The sequence below is a fragment of the Rhamphochromis longiceps genome, linkage group LG22, assembly GCF_057381845.1.
Source record: "Rhamphochromis longiceps isolate RC_006_pf linkage group LG22, R_longiceps_female_GT1.1, whole genome shotgun sequence".
Lineage (NCBI taxonomy): Eukaryota > Metazoa > Chordata > Actinopteri > Cichliformes > Cichlidae > Rhamphochromis > Rhamphochromis longiceps.
The window spans coordinates 21,816,908-21,839,297 of record NC_140577.1 but is presented as its reverse complement, the minus strand read 5'-3'; the positions used below and the strand labels follow the sequence as shown (position 1 = coordinate 21,839,297).

Here is a 22,390-nt window from a genome sequence, read left to right as displayed (position 1 = left end):
ATGTTAAAAGAGTGAAGTCTGCCCAGTAATTTTATCATTATTTTGATGTCATTACACTTGAGTCTATAGCCTGCAGCACTTTCAGAAGCGAACCTTTTTAAGTTGAGTTGACATCAGCAAACCACAGGTCAGCAGCAGCAGTGAGAGGACAGCACGACTCAGCACTTCACAGTCAGTGTAGGTTTGGGGTTTTCGTGTGTTGAGTCAGAAGGTCAGAGGATTGGGAGATGGCGACGTGGACAGAAGGGGAAGCCCAAATTTCCCAATCACCCCCCCCCCCCCCCCCCCCCCCCACCCATGAGAGACCCAGTAGACTGGGTGTGACGGTCATGGGACAGGGGCATAATGAGGATACATCACTGCAGCAATGAGATACTCTATCACAGGCACACACACCAAGTGACAGGCACTCACAAGCAGGCACACTGTGTACCTACTGCGCAACAGCATCCATGGAGGCCAACATCACACTGATATATATTGTTCTTATTATGCACAAAACATCAAATGATCCTCAGCTGCACAACATTCCCACTGTAAGAGACTAAGTTAACCATTTTGAGTGATCCAAGCCCAGTGCGACTGTGGGAACACTCTTTCCCTTTATCCCTGTCACTGGAGTTGGTTCGTTTCTCTGGGAAAGAGGGGGAACAACTTTTCCTGTCGCCTTTAGTCACCGCCACTGCCGAGCAGTAAAGCAGCCAGCGTGCAGTAAAATAATGCGAGGTGCGGAGAGAGTTGGACTGATGTGCAAAGCTATTGGCTGCCGAGAGGCTCGTAAAATAATAACACTCCATCGTAAAACAAAGTGCTTATTAAATCATTTTAAACAATATCGCACAATGCGGTGCACTCTGTGAGCGGCTCCACAAAACACAAAGATCTCATGGGGAAAGAAGCCGAACAATCAAAAGAAATTTAATAAGCTGATAATCATCGTCACAGTGGGGCTCCTGGGAGACCCTAGTGCTTCTACCAGCACCATCAATAAAATTACACTTGGCCATTATGTGGCTATTACTTGGACTTGAAGAGAGAATTGTAATCTGCATCAGAGGAGTTGTGGAGTAGGTCTTCAGTATTTTCTGCATTTCTAACTAGGCCTGTGGTGTAAAGAAAGACAAACACACAAACACACAAAAACACTCCAGGTCATGAGTGTGTGTACAACAAGTTTATTATTATTATTACCTGTTTATGAACAGGTCGTATATTCGATTTTTATGTCTGAAGAAAATACACCTTTCTCTGCACAGTTGGCCCATAAACACGTAGACAAATACAGCAATTTTTTTCCACCATCAGTGCATAGGAAGTGTTATTAAAAAAGTAAGGAGTCATGATTTCTGTCAGCAAAAAAAAGGATTTTCTTATGGATCAGTGCAGGAGGACACTAGACTACACATGACAGGATGTAAACTGGGTGCAGCCTGGGAAAACAAACCGTGCTGAGTACACTTATCAAGATGGGACGGCACCTTTGTAACAGAATTATTTCAAGGCAGAGTGCTTTTCCTGGCTTTTCCTTCCTTTTTTATCATTGCACAACTCTATCAAACATTTATTGTGCCCTCCAAAGGCAAAAACTTTTGATTTGATAAAAATATCTCATATTACGTTAGTATAAAGTACACAAATGCCTCAGTTTATATGGCTGCCAGCAATTCTGTAAAGAGAGCAGATTCAGTCTTTTCCATTAAGTATCCAAATCACTACAAGACAGGAATAAGAGCAGATGATCTACTGGTTACGTCAGTAGTTCAGATTTCCCTACGGGGCTGAATTCTAAAATGAATCAATCACCGCTGATAGAAAGTAAAACCAAATAAAGTTGGATATTTGGATGATTTTGGATGATGTTGTGCTGCTGCTGCCTTCATTACAGCTACTGAATGTAAAACAGTATTTTTTGTGGGCTTTATTTATTTAAATTTCCTGCTCTCGTGCATGCTCTCTCTGTCCTCATATTTACTGTTTGTGCTCTGGTCAGCATTGAAATTCAGACATCTTCTTTTTCCCACTTTTCTCTTATAAAGACTTTTCTGTTCCTCTATCAAAACACTAACCATGTCCACTCATGTCTACAATCAAGGGTAAATCTGTTTTCCTTGTGAAATTTATTGCAGCAGTAACATCAGTCTCTGCTGCTTTGTCTCAATTGATGCAGAGTAAAGAAAGAGAAAGCACAATTCATTTTTGTGCCTGGATCGGACTGGACTGCCTGTGGAGTGAATTATAAATATCGCCAGGTTGTGTTCTGAAGAAACAAACATAAAGGGTGGAAAAACAATTCACTTAGCTAACACAACCAAACCACTGAGCGTATCGTACAACACCTGCATACTCTTTGTTACTGTACCTTGTACATTGTATATATACAAAACAGTTTTCTTATATAGACTGCAATACTTCATGTTTTTTGTCCAAACAGTTCTGCCACATGTAATCAACTCTAGCTTCTCCACATCTTGAAAAATGTAATAGCCTGAATCCTGCAGATAATTTTTCTTTTCATTGAGATTAAATGCAAAACTACTGAATGGGTGCAGCTTATGTGAACGGCAACAAGCCAAAATTCAAACCTTTTGACAATCTGCATTTTAAGTAAGTAAAATCTAGTCCTATAGCACATTTAAAACCAAAGTCCTTTACACAAAAGTAAAATGGAACAGGTTCTTTAAAGAAATAATGACGCTACACACATTCACAGTTTTAATTTGAAATAACCCAACTGTAGCCAGCCCTCCAATCACAGTTCTCGAAAACAACAGTTTCCAACAGTTTGACTGGAGAGGTAAGTCCTCAGCTTAGGTTTGGAAACAGTCACACTTGATCCTTGTCTGAGGTCATTTGGGAGGTTATTCCAGAGCTTTAGTGCAACAACAGCAAAGGCGCAAACTTTTTTTGAAATAAGCGGAGTGATTGAGAAGCAGACCTTAATGATCTTCAGAGGGTATGGATGGAGCATATCTACCACATATGCAGATGCAAAACCCCTTTAAGACTAAACACAAGCAGTGTCACTTTAACCAGATCCTCTAATACAAATCCACAGGGAGGCAGTGAAAAACTGCTAACGCTAGAGTAATGTGGGCTTTCTTTTTTTGTCCTGGTCAGTAATCTGGCTGCAGCATTTTGGACTAATTTGAAATAGGCAGGAGATGACTAGCCAACTGTGGTATACAGCACGTTCCAAAAGTATTTAGATATATCAGAGGCATGCATAACCCTTTCCAGAACCTTAATTTTTATTTATTTATTGTTTTTCATCTGGAGATTGTTCTGAGCTGGAAGTCACTGCTGTTAACCACTTAATCTATTTGTCTATGAAATTTCAAATTTGTGTCAAAGATTATCCCACTGTTCTTAACTTGTGTTTTAATTAAAGGAGTTAAAAAGTCCATGTTATCCTTTAACCTTTAGTGGAAGGCCAAACAACATGACCTCTGGTTTGGACTCATTTAACTGTAAGAAACTGCAGGAAGTCCAGTTTTTATGACCAAAATGCATTCATTGAGCCTTCTTATGGAACAGTGATTTCCACGATTCAAGGGTATATACAGTTGTAAATCAGCTGTAGTGACGTTTTTTAAATGGACAGTCAAAGGCATCCTTGTATCTTCCATCCCAGTCTGAAACCCTTCCAGAACCAGAAGCTCTGATGATGATAAAAATGAAACATGGATCCCAATATTGTTACCTCTAAGAGACTGAGTTCACCACAACAGCTGTTTAATAGAAGATGACAAACCTGTACCCACTCTAAACCTTTTTTATACTCTATGCAGTGGATAATGAAACCTTTCAGCAACATATTTACAATTTACCTCACCAATCGTTGTCATCAGGCTTGTCTTCCCAGTACTTCTGCCTCAGGGATAGATTGCTGCACTCAAAACTTACAGTAGACTTCTTACTGTAGTTTTGCTTCTTATTTTCACCATATGCCTGTTCAGTACCTCGTGGACACTATTCATCCAATCATGTGCAATGTAATGTCATAATCAGTGACTATCCCTTAGACACTCAGAGCTGTAGATCAGATGGAGAAAAAGATGATGGCTCAGTTATTTTGTTTTAGTCCTTAAATTTAGCATTTGTTTGTGTGTGTGTTTTGCAAGAGGGCATATTTTATGTACAGAATTGGTTAGAAGACACACGTTTGTTGTCACCATCTTTAACATGCTGCATGGGTCAGCATTGTTATATCATTATGTTTCTTGTCATTGCACACAGAAGATTACAGGCTAGCAGGATCCGTGCTTTTCTTGAAGAGTTGGGCTTTTCGGTGGGTTTTCCCAGTGCATACAACTATAACATCCTCGTTTCACTAACATTACACACTTAGGCTGACACCTCTTTGGACAGCATATTTAAAATGACAGTGAAAAGCTATAAGTAAATATAAAGTAAACGCTTTGACTCAACTTCATATAGTATGTCTGAACGAAAAAGTAGAAGAGAGGTCACGTGACCATAAAACTGCTTGTCAATCAATTGTCCAATTGTTTTTAAACCTCTGAAAATGCGAGGCTGTGCATAAAAATTGCTGTAATTTCTAAACGGTTATGCCAGATTTTCTGTTTTGTTAAAAAAACAAAACCTTTGAGTCTTGACTTAAGACTGGAAGTTTGCGCTTCAATCACATTTTGGTTGTGTGATTTTAAATCCACTGCTAAAACAAATTGCATCTTTATCGACCACAATGGACCTAAGTGTAAGTTTTGGTAACTCTTGAGTATTTAACACAACATGCCTTTGTTTAAATTTCGCCATATAGATGAAACCCTGGAAGGTTAACAAATAATGTTTGATATGTGCTGCAAAGTTTGGTGTCAGTAATTTAAAACACTGTTTGTTCTGTGCTGAATCCGAATATAATCCCTTTTCTGTTTGGATGACGTGTAACAGTAGGTCATTTTCAGATGCAGCCTATGTATATTTTTTATTCCTTTTGCACTGAATATAGCCTAAACCTGTTGTGTAGAAGCCTCTGATAACATTTAGCAACTATAATTGCCGTTATATTTTGTCTCCCCTGTGGTAGATGGGTCTGCTGGTTGGTACTTTTCAGTTACAAAGTTGATCCGGCTTGCAACACAATAAGAAGCCTGCAAAAGATTTTCCTTGTTGTTTGAATTAATTGAACCGGTTTCCAAGATCTGCTTAGTACTCGCGATGTTTTGGGCCCAAACGAAAGACTTTCAGTTATCATATATTTAAGGAAGTAGACATTTACAAGGGATAATAAGAGTTTTTGTTATCTCTTGAGTCGTTAAGGCTGTAAACTTGTGTTGAGTTGTGCTCTGAGCCACAATTCTTTCCAAATTATGACATTGAGCTCTGTATTGCTTCAAAGAACCACTCTTCAAAACCAACCCAGTTTATCTGGATTGCTCAGGGGACAGATTCTATCTTGGGTTTGCGCAGACGCCCTGAGAAACGGTGTAGCCGCCACTTAATTTGAACAGCTAACGATAAAGATTTAAGTGCATCTTTTGATAGCCTGGATGCGTCATGCTCTGTCTTGCTTGCTCTTCTTTGTCACATAAACACGCAACAGCCGTCACATTTTCTTGCTGCACATAGCTGTCTCCGGTGCACCGTAAATAATGTTGATAAAGACGCCTCCGAAAATGACTTTCACGCGTCCCCCGATTGATTTAACGTGACCTCCGTTTTCCAAATGATATTGGAAGCCTATTTAAACAGATGAAGGCTCAAATTGTCTTGCTTGTATGCGCATTAATCTCTCATTCATCATCATTACTTGGTGATTGGTCCTTCTACGCCTCCGCCAGCCTCTTGCGTTACGACAGGGGTCTGTAAATTAGGATGTAATCCAATTTAAACAGCGGTAACAGCAGCCACAGCTCCTTTTTTTTTTTTTTTTAATTTGCTGTCGGTGGACAGCTGCACTACACCGCCCCTATCAAAATGCTTTGTGTTGGTTGTGGGAGCTGGGGAGACCTGTGCCAATTCGCACTAATAGGATCTTATAAGGCTGATGTAATTGCTGTTATGTGCGCAATCTACGAGCCCATCATATCTTGAAGCTCAGTCACACGAAATATTCCAGCGATTAAATGGCATGTTGATGCCGGATTAGGCCACTGAGGATTCAGCCGTATAGTTTCCCCGGCAAAGAGATGGGAGCCCATATGTGTGGCTGGGTAAATGTGGTTGTAATTTGCCTCACTTTAATGCGTCGTTTTGGCACAGTGTGACTCGAGGTTTAGATGGCCGTGTAGTGCTGCTGCTCCTGTTGAAAGTCAGCTCCAAATTTCCCAGACTGTTAAAAAAAGAGAAAAGAACCCACCATGAAACCATTTCCCCTTTCCTTTTAAAGAGACTACACCTTCTGAATATTCCGTTAGTCCGCCCCGTTCATCTTTATTTTTATGGTGCGATTTTATTATGCACAAACTAAAGCAATTTTCTTGCGTGACCCGCGTCCCCATCAGGCTTAAAGACACCGGCTGATAGTTTACATAAATCTGCCTTGTGGTTTCGCCTCGACCCGGGAGGCTTAAACGGTGTATTATTCCAAACATATGCATTTTAATCAGCTCGGTCACACTTACAAGAACTCCAGTTAATAAGGCCATCAATCAAACGCGTGAGGGAGCAGGGTGGGTTGGGGGGGCGGGGTTGGACTCAAGGGTGCCGTTTTTGTGGGTGCAGTAGAGTTTGATTAGAACGAGTCTAATAAAAACAAAAACAAAAAACACTGTACCTAAAATCATATTTGGTAACTAAATTGTTCTTCTTGGTGTCTGGCTTCACTGGCAGGAATCTTCATATTTCATATATTTCAAATTCCAAAATCTTCATATTTCGGAATAATCAGAATAAAGGCTCGAGGAATGTCACCTAAATTTGAAGCATTTTTAAAAAAATAAAATAAAGAAAATCTTCATGTTCGATTATGTAAGCACGCAATTGGCCAGTTTTTCGTTTGTTGTTGTTGTTGTTTGTTTTTTTTACTTCGAGGCCCAATTGAAATACCACACACTTTCTCGCCCATCACTGCAATGACTTCTAATCCACGACCTAAAACTCCCTTTAAAGGGTGATTTGTGTGTCTCTCCGCGGGCCGCAGCACTTAGCCAATCCTATTACGCTCCAAAAACTCTTTTAATTTGCTCGGGCCCGGTCAAATGCGGCCAATTAAGATCCCGCTGATTGTTGGCGCTCCTCTCCGAATGATCGATCTCTTTGCATTTCCAATATCTGCAGACACCTAATTCTGTCGCGTCTATTAAGTGGTCGCAGAAAAAAATATGAGTGGCGTTAACGGAGCCCGGGGACCACTTAACTGTCACGGTCAATCTAACGGTCCCATCAGGAAATAGGAGGGGGCGCACTCTGGTGTTTTGACAGCTACCACTTGAGAACAAAATTAGTGTTATTATTGAGGCGGTAGGACTGGCGGACCTGAACCAATTGTGAATGGAGAAGATCCTCAATACGCTTGAAGCTGAACGAAACCAAACCAAAGAAGATGACCGGGAGAAAAGCAAAAACAACAACAACAACAAAAATTTTCTTGAATCAGTTTTATTCTATTGCCGTGAGTTTAAAGTGACATATTGGTTATTGGCTATTTAAATGGATCCGAAATACGCGTATAGATCACTCCGCACGCCTTCGATGCTTTGACAGTATTTATTTGCAAATTAAACGATAAGGACAACCCAGTCATAACACAAAAAAACAAAAACAAACAAACAAAAAAAATAGCGAACCAAAAATAAAGTTTTATAATAAAATAATAATAATAGTAAAACAACGAAGAAAAAAAATCAGTCACACATTATTCCGTATTCCCACACAAATGCTAAACTGGTGTAACAGTGCAAAGCGAAAAACGGTTTTAAAGAAGGCCCGTGGGCATTATTTAATCACACTGTCTCTTTTACGGTCATGGGAGAAAACAGAGAAAGAAAGAGTGTTGGGTGGCCTTAAAAATGCTCATTTCTTTTTTTTTCTTTTTTGATTGTCCTCTCTCCATCCTCTTTCTGATCTTTCTCTCCCCTCCCCTCTTCAGATCGTGCCGGCTGTGGTAATCCGTTCCCTCGGCGCCTTGTTACCTTTTGCCTGAAACCTTCCTGGCATTATCATTAATTCAACACTCAAAATTCACCCGGTCTTACATATACATCACTTAATAATTTTACTAGCATCTGCACATTTCGGCCCGGGCCGTCGAGAGGGCCCCGGTGTGGAGAGCTAGCTATAATGAGACGGCCGCAGTCTTTTAACAAATCCCCTTGTTAAAAAAGAGAGATGGAAAGCATCATTCTCGCGTAACTAACAATACGTGTAGGCTGATTTTTGGACGCATAAAATAATGATCAAGACCTTAACGTCATCAATCACGGAGATTTAAACGTTTCTCTGGACCACCCCGCTTATCTCTCCCCGTCTCTCTCTCTCATAGCAGTCACAATAATCTTGTAGAAATCAAATCTGAATTTCTGTCTACGCAGTCTTATTTCAGCCCAATGTCCCCGGATCTTCGATGGGATTATTATATTTCAATAACAGCAGGTCTTTTGCGCGTCTTATAGCTGGAGAGCTTTCTCTTCTCCCCAAGTATAAACTGGCTTTCACTGTTTATATACTGGCTACCCCACCCCTCATGCTGTTTCAGTCCTGATCATATAATACGTTAGGGTTAAAAAGCTTGTGGTTAAAGGCTTATGTGGAGCAAGAGTTATTTTTTATCTGGTCAGAGGCACTTCTTCCCTCTGGTCCAGTGTCACAGATGAGGATTTGCTGAGCACTGAAGGCGTGAAAGTGACAAACGCGTCAGTCCTGCTTGTTGGGGAGCAAGCGAAGTCCGAGCCGGAAGGCCTGGTTGAGATGGCGTTGGACTGACTGGAGTGACACGCCAAGCAGGAGCACGGAGTTCCTCCGGGACCTAGGCCGTGAGTGGGACCTGAGTACAAGGAAGGGTGTCTGAAGGCGCACAGGAGCTCGGGCCTCTGGTAGGGATGAGACAGCATCCGGAAACTATCGAGAGAGCGCAGGGGGGTTGAGAAAGGGGCGGCTGCAGGAGCTGAGCCAGCCCCGACGCCCAGGTGAGAGTAGTAGGGCAGCGGCAGGTGCGATGGAAAGGGGTAGGGCAGGTTCCCCGTGGCAGCCGCATGGCTCATCATGTAGGTGTAGAAGGCCGGATCGGCGGGGTGAGGCCAAGTCATGGCCAGACGCTGCCGTTTGTCTTTCATCCTGCGGTTCTGAAACCACACCTGTGAAGGAGACACAGCGGATCAAATATTAACCACAATCCCCCCCGTGACCTGAAACAACACAAGCACATGCGTAGATAATGTTTGGCTTTTTTACTCATGACAATATTTGGATTTGGGTTGGAGAAACTTGTTACTGTAATTTATTTATTTATTTATTGTGGACTGCGTGACATTTGACTAGCATCCAATCAAAAAATACCAACCCAAGTAAATAAATAAATATGACCTGTGGCTACATAACGCGGTGCCTGCTTCTTAATCTTTTTTTTTTTTTTTTTTGCTTTGTTTCCTGTATGGACTAATTTGATTTTACTCTATGAGATTATTTTCCATGAGATTATTTCTATCCATACACAAATAAACCACTGGCAGTCATTTACGTAAGCCTGACCATTTTGCACTCGACGTGGATTTGATATACATCAACACAAGCTCACAGAGTACGTATTGATGGTCAAGAGGCCTAATTCAGTCCCACTTCCCTGAGATGAAATCTTACTTTGATGGTGGTTTCGGGTAGATTTAAAGCGGCCGCAAGTTCGCATCTCCGCGGCCTGGACACATAGTTTTCCCGGTAAAACTCCTTCTCCAGGCGTGCTATCTGCTCTCGCGTGAATGCTGTTCGGTACCGGCGAATCTGATCTGCTGCGTAAGACAGAGAGCCCTGACCTGGGACATTCTTACTCGGCTCAGTACCGCACTCGTTCGGGTGGCTTGGAGAATCCCCATTTCGACCTGAACCAAAAACAGAGAATAAGCATATTTTAATTACAATCAGGTGTAAAACGCACACATTTACAATTTAAACAGGACCCAAAACAAATCGAAACGCTTTATTTATTTCATTCGCTGCCATTTGAAGACTAGCAGGCTAACTCCATTATTTGTTTGACTTTTAGAAAAATAAGAGACATCCTGACTGCTCGCTTAGCTTCTCATTTGGTGTAGTTTTTAAATTAAGATGCAATTTCCACTACTATTATTTTTTTCTAAAGGTATTTTCCACGATATATTGATTTGATATGAACAATAATTTCCCTTGGTTGAAAATAATCAATACTTAAACTGTATTGTTTTCATTCGTTTGTTACTTTACCATTCGTTTAGTCTACTACTCCAAATGTTTCATGTATGAATGTTTATTCATAAAGATTTCACACAGAATGATATTCACAATAAACTGAGCAGTGGGTGCTTGCACCTTCACAGCTGCCAAAACCAATTGACATAATTTTTTCTTGAATCTCCAATTTTTTCCTGGTGAAGTAGCCCATAAGCACATTTGCAGTACGAGTAACTCGTTGTCAAAGTCAGTGAGAGAAATGTCAGGTTACACTGTGGGTGTCACCTCAGCGTTTGCAGCCACACCGATCAGCTGACAGAATAGCTGTATAGCACCGACTGCAGCTGCAGTGTTTGAACCTGAAGCAGACCCTGGATCTGTTTCATTGAGCATAAATATTCGATTTTCTGTTCCACCCTACAGTGCCAATATGTTTATTGCAATAGCATACAATCCAACATGCACCCACACAGCTTACCTTTAGCTGTTGGGTAGTCCATGCTTTCAGGCGTGCAGCTGACATCAATTTCCTCATAGAAGTCCGACTCTGTGTCTGAGCTGCTGCCGTCTTTGTGATGTTGGTCAGCCTGGTGCCTCTCTCCGGAGGTAGACGTGCCAACCAGCCTTGCGTCGGCGCTCATATTTCTCCGTGCGCTATCCTCCGCCGCTAGATCGCTCCTGTCGCGGGAATAGGGTGCAGCTCCTGGACTCAGACAACCTCTGTGGCCCGGCTTGCCTGGTGGTTCTCGCACGGGGCTCCCGATGGCTTCCGACAAATTAGAGCCGCTCTTGCCAAGCTGACCTCCCTCTGCCAGCATCACCATCTCCTCTCTGCTTTCCATCACAAGCACGACTTAAAAGAAAAAACAAAACAAGCAAACCTCGTCTTCGAGGCGAACCGTCAAAACCAAGGAGATGAATCTCAGGTTGGAGGGGTGTGCGCGTGTGTGCGTGCAGCGGGGATGGCGGTGGGTGGGAGATTGCGTCCTAAAAGAGAAGGAGAGGCTTCTGGAAAAAAAAAAGAGGGGATGCAATCCGGTCTGAACCTGAGAGAAGACCGCTTCAGAGTGCCGAGTGGGAGCTCTGGGAGGGATCACCATTTACCCTCTCTCTCCCTCCCTCTCTCTCTTTCTTCAGAGCTGTCATTCTTAATGACCCAGTCTTCACGATGGTCCCCCCTGATGACGACACTCATTGACTGAATCTGTGGGTAAACAGAAGGAGCAACGGCAACGGCGAGATGGGGGTGGGGGATGTCAGAGGGCACAACAAGAGGCAGCAGAAACAAGAAACAGCATATTTAGGATTTACATGGTGATGTATCTGTGGTGTTGGAATATTGAAATATGCATTAAGTCATTATTATTATTATTATTATTATTATTATTATTATTATTATTATTATTATTATTATTAGTAGTAGTAGTAGTAAAATAATGTTTGCTTAAGACTTAGCTTTTTATTGTATTTTATTGTATTACAGTATATTTAAATTACTAATGAGCCATTTTAACGCCAGTTAATATGCTCAAATATTTTGGGTTTTTTTTCTACTTATTAAATAAAGTTCAGCTTTGCTTTTGCTCAAATATAACTAATTAACACAGAGTCATTTCGTAAAACTCATATCAGTCATTTAAGTTACATTATGTATTTACATTTTATTCACCCCTCCCTCCCCCGTCACTTTCCCCTCTCTCTTGTGATTGTTATCATCATCTTAAGTGGAGTCAAGTAAAGTCTCCAAAGGTCAGGTCTTGCGGTCAGGGTTTAGATAAAGGCCGATTAGAGATGAAAAAAGGAAACGTTGAACCGAAACCATTCTCTTTATTCTTTATGCCCAAACAAGTTATGAAATGTGGTACCGTGATTTGCATTGCTAATTTGTATGATCATGTGTGCAAAGCATTTGCTGTTCCAAATGAAAGAAATCCAAACAAAAGCATGACACTGTCATGGGGTTCTTTGGATTCTTATATCGGCAGTGGCCGTTTTTCCAGTTCTCCAGACGTGCAGTGTTTCAGCAAAAAGTCAATGAATGGTGATAATGGGAGCGCAAACCTGCTGCACACAGGGCTTGTAGCTGCTGTTTAGAAGTGGTCACATTTGAACTCTGCCTCTGAGGCGTAAAGACATCTTCACTGCACCAACGTGGCCAAAACATTTATTTAACACAGTTGCAGCAAATAAAGTTTTATTAAAAGCTGGTGTGACTGTTTCTAAACTCCCAGCTATCAAAAATATCAGGCATTCGTGCTATAACTTAAAAACAATTACAGCTTGGGGACAACATTCAAACATCAACGTACCTTCAAGTGCAACATTTTAAAGAGCTGAGGTTGATGACTTCCTTAATCACATTGCTCTTTGAGCACACTGAGCTACTTTATCCAGGTGGTTATAACAGAGGTGCCTCCACACGTGCGATTTTCGAACTGCGAGGCTGAGTGTGGCTGCATGTATGTGGATGCATATCGTGTGTCACAGATAGGCGGTGTCATGTGGTCTCACAGAGAGGAGAGGGACATACTGTGGGTTTCCAGCACCCTCCGCTGTCCTTGTGCGCCCTCGCCTGTCCGAAAGTGAGAAAAGGCCCCGAGCAGCAGCCACCCCTCCCCCCGCGACGGATGAGAAGTGAGGGAAATTCCTTTGGCTTTCGCGTCCGACTCTTTCATCTCTTTGGAAAAAAACCCCTCACCTCTCTTCTTTCTTTTTGTTGCTCTATCTATCTATCTATCTATCTATCTATCTATCTATCTATCTATCTATCTATCTATCTATCTATCTATCTATCTATCTATCTATCTATCTATCTATCTATCTATCTATCTATCTATCTATCTATCTATCTATCTATCTATCTATCTATCTAAGATAAGATAAGATAAGATAAGATAAGATAAGATAACCTTTATTAGTCCCACACGTGGGAAATTTGTTTTGTCACAGCAGGAAGTGGACAGTGCAAAAGTTATGACGCAAAAATTAGAATACAATAAGAATAAATACAGTACACAGCTGTACAGAATAGAATAAAATAATATACTATATACAGTAGAATAAAATAGAATAAAAATATACAATAAGATAAAAATAGAATACGAATGCTATATACAACTGAGTAAAAATACAACGATGCCAGAAAAGATTATTGCACTTAGTGTTATTGCACATGTGTGGATGTGTGTGTTTGTTCAGTTAAAGTCTTTGTTGTGGAGTCTGACAGCAGTGGGGAGGAAAGACCTGCGAAATCTCTCCGTCCCACACCGTGGGTGCCGCAGTCTCCCACTGAAGGAGCTGCTCAGTGCTGTCACAGTCTGCTGCATGGGGTGGGAGACGTTGTCCAACAGGGATGACAGCTTAGCCGCCATTCTCCTGTCACTCACCACCTCCACTGGGTCCAGAGGGCATCCTAGAACAGAGCTGGAGGGCATCCTAGAACAGAGCTATCTATCTATCTATCTATCTATCTATCTATCTATCTATCTATCTATCTATCTATCTATCTATCTATCTATCTATCTATCTATCTATCTATCTATCTATCTATCTATCTATCTATCTATCTATCTATCTATCTATCTATCTATCTATCTATCTATCTATCTATCTATCTATCTATCTATCTATCTATCTATCTATCTATCTATCTATCTATCTATCTATCTATCTATCTATCAAAATGACATAATTACGTCCAAGAAATGAAAGAACTTGTTACTTTTGTTTTGAAAAATCATAAACACTGGTCATCGCGCAGTGTTTGTTGGTCAAGCGCCAAGATCCTCGCTCGTTACGTAATGGGTCGCAGATAAAATCTTGTGATCACCCTGAGATAACGCTTCGAAAATGCTTTTGCGCAATGGGTGACCTTGTGCATTTACAGTACATATTGTCTGTGGCTTAGATAGTAAAGGAGAGCGGATTGGTTTGGAGAGCTTGCTGGGTGTGGAACGCGGTTTACTTATTTACATAAAGCAATTTCCATAGCGTGGAACGCAGTTATTATTATTTTTTATTCAATGCACATTTGATCCACATTCTTGTGGCACAAGTGCAGAAAACTGGACTGCAGTGTAGGCGCATCTCCAGTGTCTACTTCTTCAGGGGAAGATCAAAGAGTGGGGAGCGCCCCCCATGGCAGACACTGCAGAATGCGCCCCTTAGTTTTACTAGCCAGCCCAACTTGAACTTGACCATGGAGCCTGCGCAGTCTGCGTGTAATCCAATCCTTGGCCCCGGCGGTGCAGATCTGTCACAATGTTTGCTTTTAGCACAAAATGTGCTTCAGTGCGCGATGAAATTGCGCACGAATTAGTTTGGTGGTTGTTGAGCCAGCCGCTGGCTGAGGCGCACTGCGTTTCACACACAAGGAACCTGGAAGAAAATAACAATTTAGACTCTCCTCACTAAGGTGGCCCCTCCCGTCTCCGTTGCTTCAACTTGGCCTTGAAACAGGATGACGCAGCTACCAGAGAGTTAACTCGTTGACCTTGGAGCGAAACGAGTCCTGATGACTATACAGCTGGAAATCTCTGCTGTAAGAACTTCTTTTATCGCACTTCCCTGCTCCATCCCGCACACCCTACGCTATTACACGAAGGGCTTAGCAAGCCACTGAGATCAGACCTGTATTACCCAATTAAAAGGGGAAACATCACGGGGTATGGCTTACCATTAGTTCAGCAGCAGCAGGGCAACCCACCAGGTGCAAAGCCCCGATATTTCACAAGAGTGCATGCAATTCTTTAGTCTGGTATGTGGGTCCCTGGCATCTTTGAGAAAGGTGATATTTACAAGTCTGCCTGGTTGCAAATGTTTTTTCTTTTTTTCTTTTTTTTTTTTTTTGCCAGAGTGCCGCTGTCATCAGTCCCCACTGCATGCTCATGTGCCTCTGTTTTCTCGCTGCTCTCCACTAATTTTAGCCTCTAATAATGAGCTATTGAGTTATACTGCCGGCAAGATCATCCTATTCACATTTCTGCCCTCAGTTTTCAGGGTTTTTTTTTTTTAAATTTTTTTTTAAATTTTTCCCACAACCGCCGTTCAAATAATGATGTGTGGATACAAACGGGCATCCCGTTGATTTGCATGTAATTGAAGGCGTGAGACACATAGGTCCCACAGTGAATAAGCCCAATGTTTTAGGAGTTTTGTAGTTTTACAAATCTCAGTATAAGTTAAGTTGCTGCCTTTACCACACCTGGTTGACTAGAAAAATACCTGCACGGAGACAGCGGGCCTTACGTCAACTCAACTACGTCTGCAATGTTTTTTTGAGTTGTTTGTCTTTAAATTGTCCATCCCGTGGAGTTTTGTTTTGTTTTGTTTTTTAATTAAACTATCCAAGTCTTCATTTTTTCATTAAATTCCAGGTCGTGAACGCCAAACTGTGCAGGCCTTTCCCCTGCAAATGCCTTAAAACCAATGCTACTTTGATAATAATGGTTTTTAAACTATTTTGCAAGTTTCAAAACTCAATAGAAAATTATTAGGAAGATAGGAAAACAGTCCATGCAGAGGTATTTGATTTCTGAAGTAACTAAATGCAACCATTCTATTTCAATCTCCACATTCCGACAACATTTTAAAACGGGCGAGCCATTTCAGTCTCTATCTTTATAACCAGACAAACAAACAAGGAAAAATCACCTTGAGGTTAAGAAAAAGAAAACCCAATCAGTCGTTTTGTCGCGTTTTATTGACAGAGCTGCAGTTTTAATGACATTTACAATTTCGTCTTTGCTTTAGGAGTGCAGAAAGAGCAAAACCTCTGTAACGCAGCTTAACAGGTGCACATATTTAACCTCACTCCATTGCTCAAAATGTATATTTACAGTTAAAAAAATGGTTACGCTACAATTTAGAATGCAGTGTTGCATATTTGGGAGGAATTTTAGCGCTCACAATGCTATTATTGAAAAAGAAAACAAATGCACTGAAAACCCTACTTCGCTAAAAAATATTTTATTTAAATTTTGCAAAAATAATAATAAAAAAATCCCCAAAACACAACAACAATAATAATAATGTGTGGATCAAATTAAAAATGTAACGATGATGCTAGATAAGGAGAAAATGACTTATTGTCGGCCTGATGGCATTTAAAAGCAAATAATACTCGCTGCAATCGGACGGTGGCTTCGGATCAGAAATACAACAGATGTGGAACCGACTGAACATGCAGTGAGAGGCAGCGCAGATCTGTATATTTACGGAGGTTCTCGCATGCCAATAAAGTGATTTCACATGCAGCTTACAGGCTATAGTTTAGCAGGCTGTTAACGCAACGTTTGAGCCCACGGCGAGAGAAACTGAAGCACAGCGAAAAGTTGCAGCAAATGTGTCAGTCAAGAGGGAACATTATTGGGAACACCGTGGGAGTAAGGATTTCCTAGAGAACTGTAGACCTTTAGTTTAGACTGCATGTGTGTCCCCCCCCCCCCCCCCAAAAAAAAGAAAAAAGAATGAAGTGGGCCAGCTTTCCTTGTTACTTTTATGCAGTCCGTCATAATCACAGTGCAGGCAGTCGTCCAGAAAATATGGAAAAGACAAGTGTGTGACCGCCTTGTGGTTCCCTGCTTTAACCACAAAAACATACTGGCTCTTATGTTTTGACAGCTTTTTTTGACAAAAGCACGTGCGATCAACACCGACATAACATAAATTGGGACATAAAACATGTTTTATGTCCCAATTTATGTTATTAAGGATATAAATTTATAGCTGGGCATAACTTTATATAGACTGCTTTACCAAGGCTTCATGGGCTCAGGCCGCGGATCAAATGCGCTCTTTCTTTCTCTGACTGCATAACTTCAGTGCCAGTATCAGAGCCTTGATAATGACCTCAGAGAAAAGCCTCCAGGCTCTGCTGCCAAATCCCAAAGCGCAGTCTTAGAAACTTTGCAGGATGCTTGAAATAGATCAAGGGGTGCACGTCAAATTTATGCCATTTAAATTCACTTTGATTTAGTGGAACTTACAGATATAAGATTAATCACCGTTTAGTCTTTCATTTTTTATCCCGCTTACGTTTGTGTGTAAATCAGAGAATACAATGCAAATCCGACAAGAATTCAATAGTGAATTGTCTAAGCGTTTAAAAGGTGTTTCTAACGAAGGTTCCTGCCACACGATTTAAGCACAAGCCAGTGGTGAATTGTGCGTCTCCTCGGCGGGCACTGGCCCCCTCCTGTTGTGTGTTCATTGTACTTTGGGATGTCTCGTGTCTGGACTGACCACATGGACGCGCAGACAGCCCCCATGGCTGGTCTTCTTACCAGAGGAGAGTAACATGAACAATTAAAGGACAGAACGGAGATTAAAAACACGATTCCTGATTTTTTTTCAAGAGTCTCTCTGAGACAAGACACTTAAAAAAAATGGATAGAATACTTTTATTAAATGCAGCTTGATTTAACATGAACAAAGTCCATATGCCACAGTGTGGTTTAACGCAACCGTGTTTTTTGTTGTTGTTTTGATTTTGTTTGTTTTTTGTTTTTTTAAAAAAAAAGCTTTTCCCGTATCGACGAGAACGCCACGAGGCAGTGTAATCAACAGGCCGGGCCTTGTAGCGAGACTCATAAATATTGTTGCATATTGCTGATGAATGATTTCATTACTTGAGCTTTCTTGTACGATGACTTCAGAACCAACCCCGACCAGCTCGTGTTGAATCCTCTTTACTTCAGCCTTACAATTATTCAAATCCACCGAATGCAATAACTTTTCCATTTGACTACTAAATAAATGTTGCATGTGACGCGGTTTATGGGTCTAAACGGAGATGTATTTGAAAAGGTAGAGCCTATGCAATCCAAATCCATGGAAGGAACAGATTTCCCTTTGATCTAAAAAAAAATAGACAGCAGCCTAGTTCTGAATGTCATAATCTTTCACTTTAATAATAAGCGTTACAAACCCACGTTTAATGGCTCATTTGAAAAAACAAAACAAAGAAAAAACTTGGTAACGATAATCTGCTATTTATTTTACATTTTTAGTTACACTCAAAACATTAAGATTAAATCTCTTTGGGTGTTCTCTCTTTTGGATAAATGTGGAACTCATTAAAAAGAAGAGAAAAAAATATCCATCCCAAATACTCTCTCTCCATCTGCATCATATGCCTCTTAAATCAAGCACCTCCCCCCAAAAAGATAAAACATCAAGCACACTTTTTATTTATTTCTATTTTTTTTTTAACACAAACTGCTGTCTTAAGCTTCCTTTTGTTTAACAACCTCAGTCCATCCCTTTTTTGTCGCCCGGTGCCAGCAAGTCTACGGTTCACAATATAAAACCAAACTGCCTAAATCCGTGTTTACTGTTTATTAATATCTAGTTTCACTTGATATATTATCGAAGTTAACGATGTGTTGGAATTTACTGTACAGTTGTTCATATTTTAGATAACAAATGTGACGGAACAATTTTTAAAAATTACTGTTCTCATATAAAGTATTTGGCTTGAAGCTAAACAGCTCCATCCATGAGTAGCAGCTTCTCTTTGGGTGTTTAGTTCCCCAGTCTCATAGCAGAAACAGTACACACGGGGACATGTAGGTGACAATTTATGGTGGATTTGGAAAATCTGGTAACAACCACGAGGGAAAATCCACCAGGTCCTACTGCAGTGAATAGACGGAGAGCCACTGGTCATAAACACTAACCAGCAGACCAGACACACACACACACACACACACACACACACACACACACACACACACACACACACACACACACACACACACACACACACACACACACACGTTTTCTTTTTCACACATGTCTACCAAAAGAAGAAGAAAAAAAGAGAGAAAGAAACACCCCGAAAAGAATAATAAAACAAAACCCCAGCCCTATCCTTTTTACATTTCCAACGCTGGGATTCAAAGGTATAGGCCTACGTGCCACCCAGAAGAAGAAGTAGAAGAAGGAGCGGGTTCGAACTAGTTCGCAAGAGTAAACAGGGGAGATAACAAAATGACAGTAAAAGTTAATGTCCTCCAATAGCGTTCATTGGGACAGGAATTCTCACCCCCCTTCCGCTCTTTTCAAGAGCTCAGACGGTCTCTTCAAAGCCTGAATAGGCCGAGGGACTGGATGGCTAGACAGCAACATTCAACTTGACCTTGGCCTCCAACCGCGTTTACGTCCTATGCAAAAACACGCACGCACACCATGTCGAGAGCTTTTCTGATTTCTGATTTTGCATACTGTAAACATGTCTGAAGTCAAGTGTATAAAATAATCCCCCACAACACGAGATTATCTCTCATGTCCTCTTTTCTCTTTTTTAAAACTGCTATCGAAATACACAAGTGAACCCTGTCTCCTTTTCAGAACTACACGCATGCGCCTCATTATACGTGTTTATATATATTATATATGTGTTATTTCAATACCTCCAAGTTACTAGGATCAAACTTTTTTTTTCATCTTACACGTCCTAGCGGATAAAGCGCAAACAGAGGCGTATCAGCGGGAGACAGAAGTACCCTGTTTAATTCCGTGTATAGCGGTGCAATGCACAGATATATCAGACTTTATTTTTACACTAAGAAGGTTCTGTTGTAAAGAGTGTTATAATATTAGAATTTGTACAGCGAGGCAAACAAAGGCAGGTCAGTATGCATGCGTAAAGGCTAAAAGCGTTGCATATGAGTCATATGTAACTGCCTGGGTCACAACGGTTTTCTTTCTTTTTTTAAAAAAAATTGTTGAATACCTTTAAATAATCGACTCTTGTTTGCATATGTGAAAATAAGCATTTCTCCTCTCAAAATGACGAAATTCTATCATTTGGATGCATGAAACCTAAATGAGCGTAAGCACAGATTCATGTAAATTGTACCTTACGTTCTGTTTTGAAATTAATGCACATCATCCATGCTGGTTAAATCAAATATGACAAAAGTCAAACCCCTCGATAGGTGCAGTCACCTTCCCTTCGCCGCATTTTTCTCCATTTAATTATCTGCTGATGTTTACCGTCCTCTTTGCATAGCCCGGTCACGTGACCACATCTGGACCAATAACAGCGCCACATCTGCGCTCTTGTGCGCGTCAGAGTGGCTTTACTCTCCGGGAAGCAGTATCTCCCTTTTTTCAGTCTGAGGGCTTTTTAAAAAAGAGCCATAAGCTTCAATGTTGGATGCCGTGCTATGACAACGTCACTGCTCCTCCGTCCTCGCTGGGTCGACCCGTCGGTGATGTTCCTCTACGACAACGGCGGCGGTTCCGATGAAGTGAGCAAGAACATGGAGGGTTTTGCTGGTGGCAACTTTGCTGCGAACCAGTGCAGGAATCTGATGGCGCACCCCGCATCCCTGGCACCAAGCACGGCGTACTCGTCCAGCGACGTGCATACCTCCGGGATGGGCGAGCCTGTGAAACAGTGCAGCCCCTGCTCTGCAGCTCAGAATTCGTCCAGCGCGTCCCTGCCGTACGGGTACTTCGGTTACCCGTGCAGAATGTCGCATCACAGCAGCATAAAGTCGTGTGGAGCGCAGCCCCCCTCCGCGTATGGGGAGAAATACATGGACACGTCCGCCTCAGGCGACGATTTCGCCTCCCGGGCAAAGGAATTTGCTTTTTATCCAACGTATCCCTCTGGCCCGTACCAACCTGTCCCCAGTTACCTGGACGTCCCAGTAGTGCCAACTATCAGCGCGTCTTCAGAGGCCAGACACGAGTCTCTTCTGCCTATGGAGAGCTACCAACCGTGGACTCTCGCTTCCAACGGCTGGAACAGCCAGGTCTACTGCGCCAAGGAGCAGCCTCAGCCCGGACACATGTGGAAATCCTCCATACCAGGTAGGCATGTGCCTTACACAGAATCCATCCTTTACAGGAAGCAGCTTTTTGACAATTTAAGTCCGATAGTACACACAGCAAATCCAGTATGTATGGTGCAGTAGTACATGGCGTGTTGATAAAATCTCCCTCACTGTGGGAAGAACATCTCAAATGTATGACAAAACAAATGTAAGCGACAATACAGCAAAGGGCGTTAAAACGACTAGATTAATATGAGGACGCTTTAAAATGCGCTAAGTTGCGTTTTCCTTTGAGAAAATTACACAAATACATTTTTCTATTGTTTTATCAATCACTTATCATTAAAGAGTCAAGCCTGTCCAGTTGGTTTGAGGATTTCTCATTTTCATCAATAACCTCAAACATCATGAAATATTTTATTTTATTTAAAAAAAAGGTTGAAAGTGTGTCACTCAACTATTTACATTTTCTTTTTTTCTTTTTTTTTCGTGGGAGGGAAATTTTATTCTGAGAGTAAGTTTAGAGGCAGATTATCACATGTTCTTTTGTCTCTCTCTCTCTGTATTTTTTTTCCTTCTCAGACGCAGTGTCTCACGCCGGGGGAGACTCCGGGTCTTATCGACGTGGAAGAAAGAAGCGCGTGCCATACACCAAGGTGCAACTGAAGGAACTCGAGCGCGAGTACGCCGCCAATAAATTTATCACAAAGGACAAAAGGAGGAGGATATCCGCTCAGACCAACCTGTCCGAGCGACAGGTCACGATATGGTTTCAAAACAGACGCGTAAAGGAGAAGAAAATCGTCAACAAGCTGAAAACTATCAGCTAGTTTCTTTTTCTTTTTTCTCTTTTTCTCTTTTTTCTTTTTACACATTTTTTGATTTTTAGATGACGGACAAAATCTATGGGAAATTAAAACACACACACACACACACACACACACACACACACACACACACACACACACACACACACACACACACACACACACACACACACACACACACGGATTAGGGCAAGCAGCTCCTTCATGACCGATTATGATTCATATGTATGTAGGCAAATGTTTTCCCGGAGCTCCCCAGACAAACTTTCCGGACCCACCTCTTCCTGCTACTTGTTGTTAAATATTGTTCAGAGACTCAAGTGGGAGAAAAGAGAAAATGTATAGCTGCAGTAGGCGTGACTTCTTCTTCTTCTTGTTAATATTATTATTATTTTCTTTTGGCATGCTCACTCTCAAAGTGACCTCAGGTGTGTGCGCCACCGAGCTACACCTTTA

General features: G+C 41.5%; 2 protein-coding genes across 2 annotated transcripts; one reads left to right on the top strand and one right to left on the bottom strand.

Moving 5' to 3' along the window:
• Positions 1-7,554: 7,554 nt before the first annotated feature.
• evx1 (even-skipped homeobox 1) lies at positions 7,555-12,881 on the bottom strand. The gene is made up of 4 exons (XM_085395962.1): positions 12,630-12,881; positions 10,799-11,524; positions 9,757-9,992; positions 7,555-9,254 (listed from the first exon to the last, which is right to left on the bottom strand). Exons 2-4 carry the CDS (start codon positions 11,160-11,162, stop codon positions 8,727-8,729), a joined length of 1,128 nt encoding a protein of 375 aa, XP_085252088.1. The 5' UTR covers positions 11,163-11,524; positions 12,630-12,881; the 3' UTR covers positions 7,555-8,726.
• A 3,921-nt stretch (positions 12,882-16,802) lies between these two features.
• On the top strand, positions 16,803-22,115 carry hoxa13a (homeobox A13a). The gene is made up of 2 exons (XM_085396448.1): positions 16,803-21,144; positions 21,690-22,115. Exons 1-2 carry the CDS (start codon positions 20,493-20,495, stop codon positions 21,935-21,937), a joined length of 900 nt encoding a protein of 299 aa, XP_085252574.1. The 5' UTR covers positions 16,803-20,492; the 3' UTR covers positions 21,938-22,115.
• The last annotated feature ends 275 nt before the right edge of the window (positions 22,116-22,390 follow it).

Excerpts from the sequence above, each read along its gene's own strand:
- evx1 (XM_085395962.1), bottom strand. The coding sequence starts at position 11,162 with ATGGAAAGCAGAGAGGAGATGGTGATGCTGGCAGAGGGAGGTCAGCTT. Across the intron at positions 9,993-10,798 it reads GGACTACCCAACAGCTAAAG|GTCGAAATGGGGATTCTCCA; the intron begins GTAAGCTGTGTG and ends TTTTTGGTTCAG. Across the intron at positions 9,255-9,756 it reads TACCCGAAACCACCATCAAA|GTGTGGTTTCAGAACCGCAG; the intron begins GTAAGATTTCAT and ends TCTCCTTCACAG.
- hoxa13a (XM_085396448.1), top strand. The coding sequence starts at position 20,493 with ATGACAACGTCACTGCTCCTCCGTCCTCGCTGGGTCGACCCGTCGGTG. Across the intron at positions 21,145-21,689 it reads GTGGAAATCCTCCATACCAG|ACGCAGTGTCTCACGCCGGG; the intron begins GTAGGCATGTGC and ends TTTCCTTCTCAG.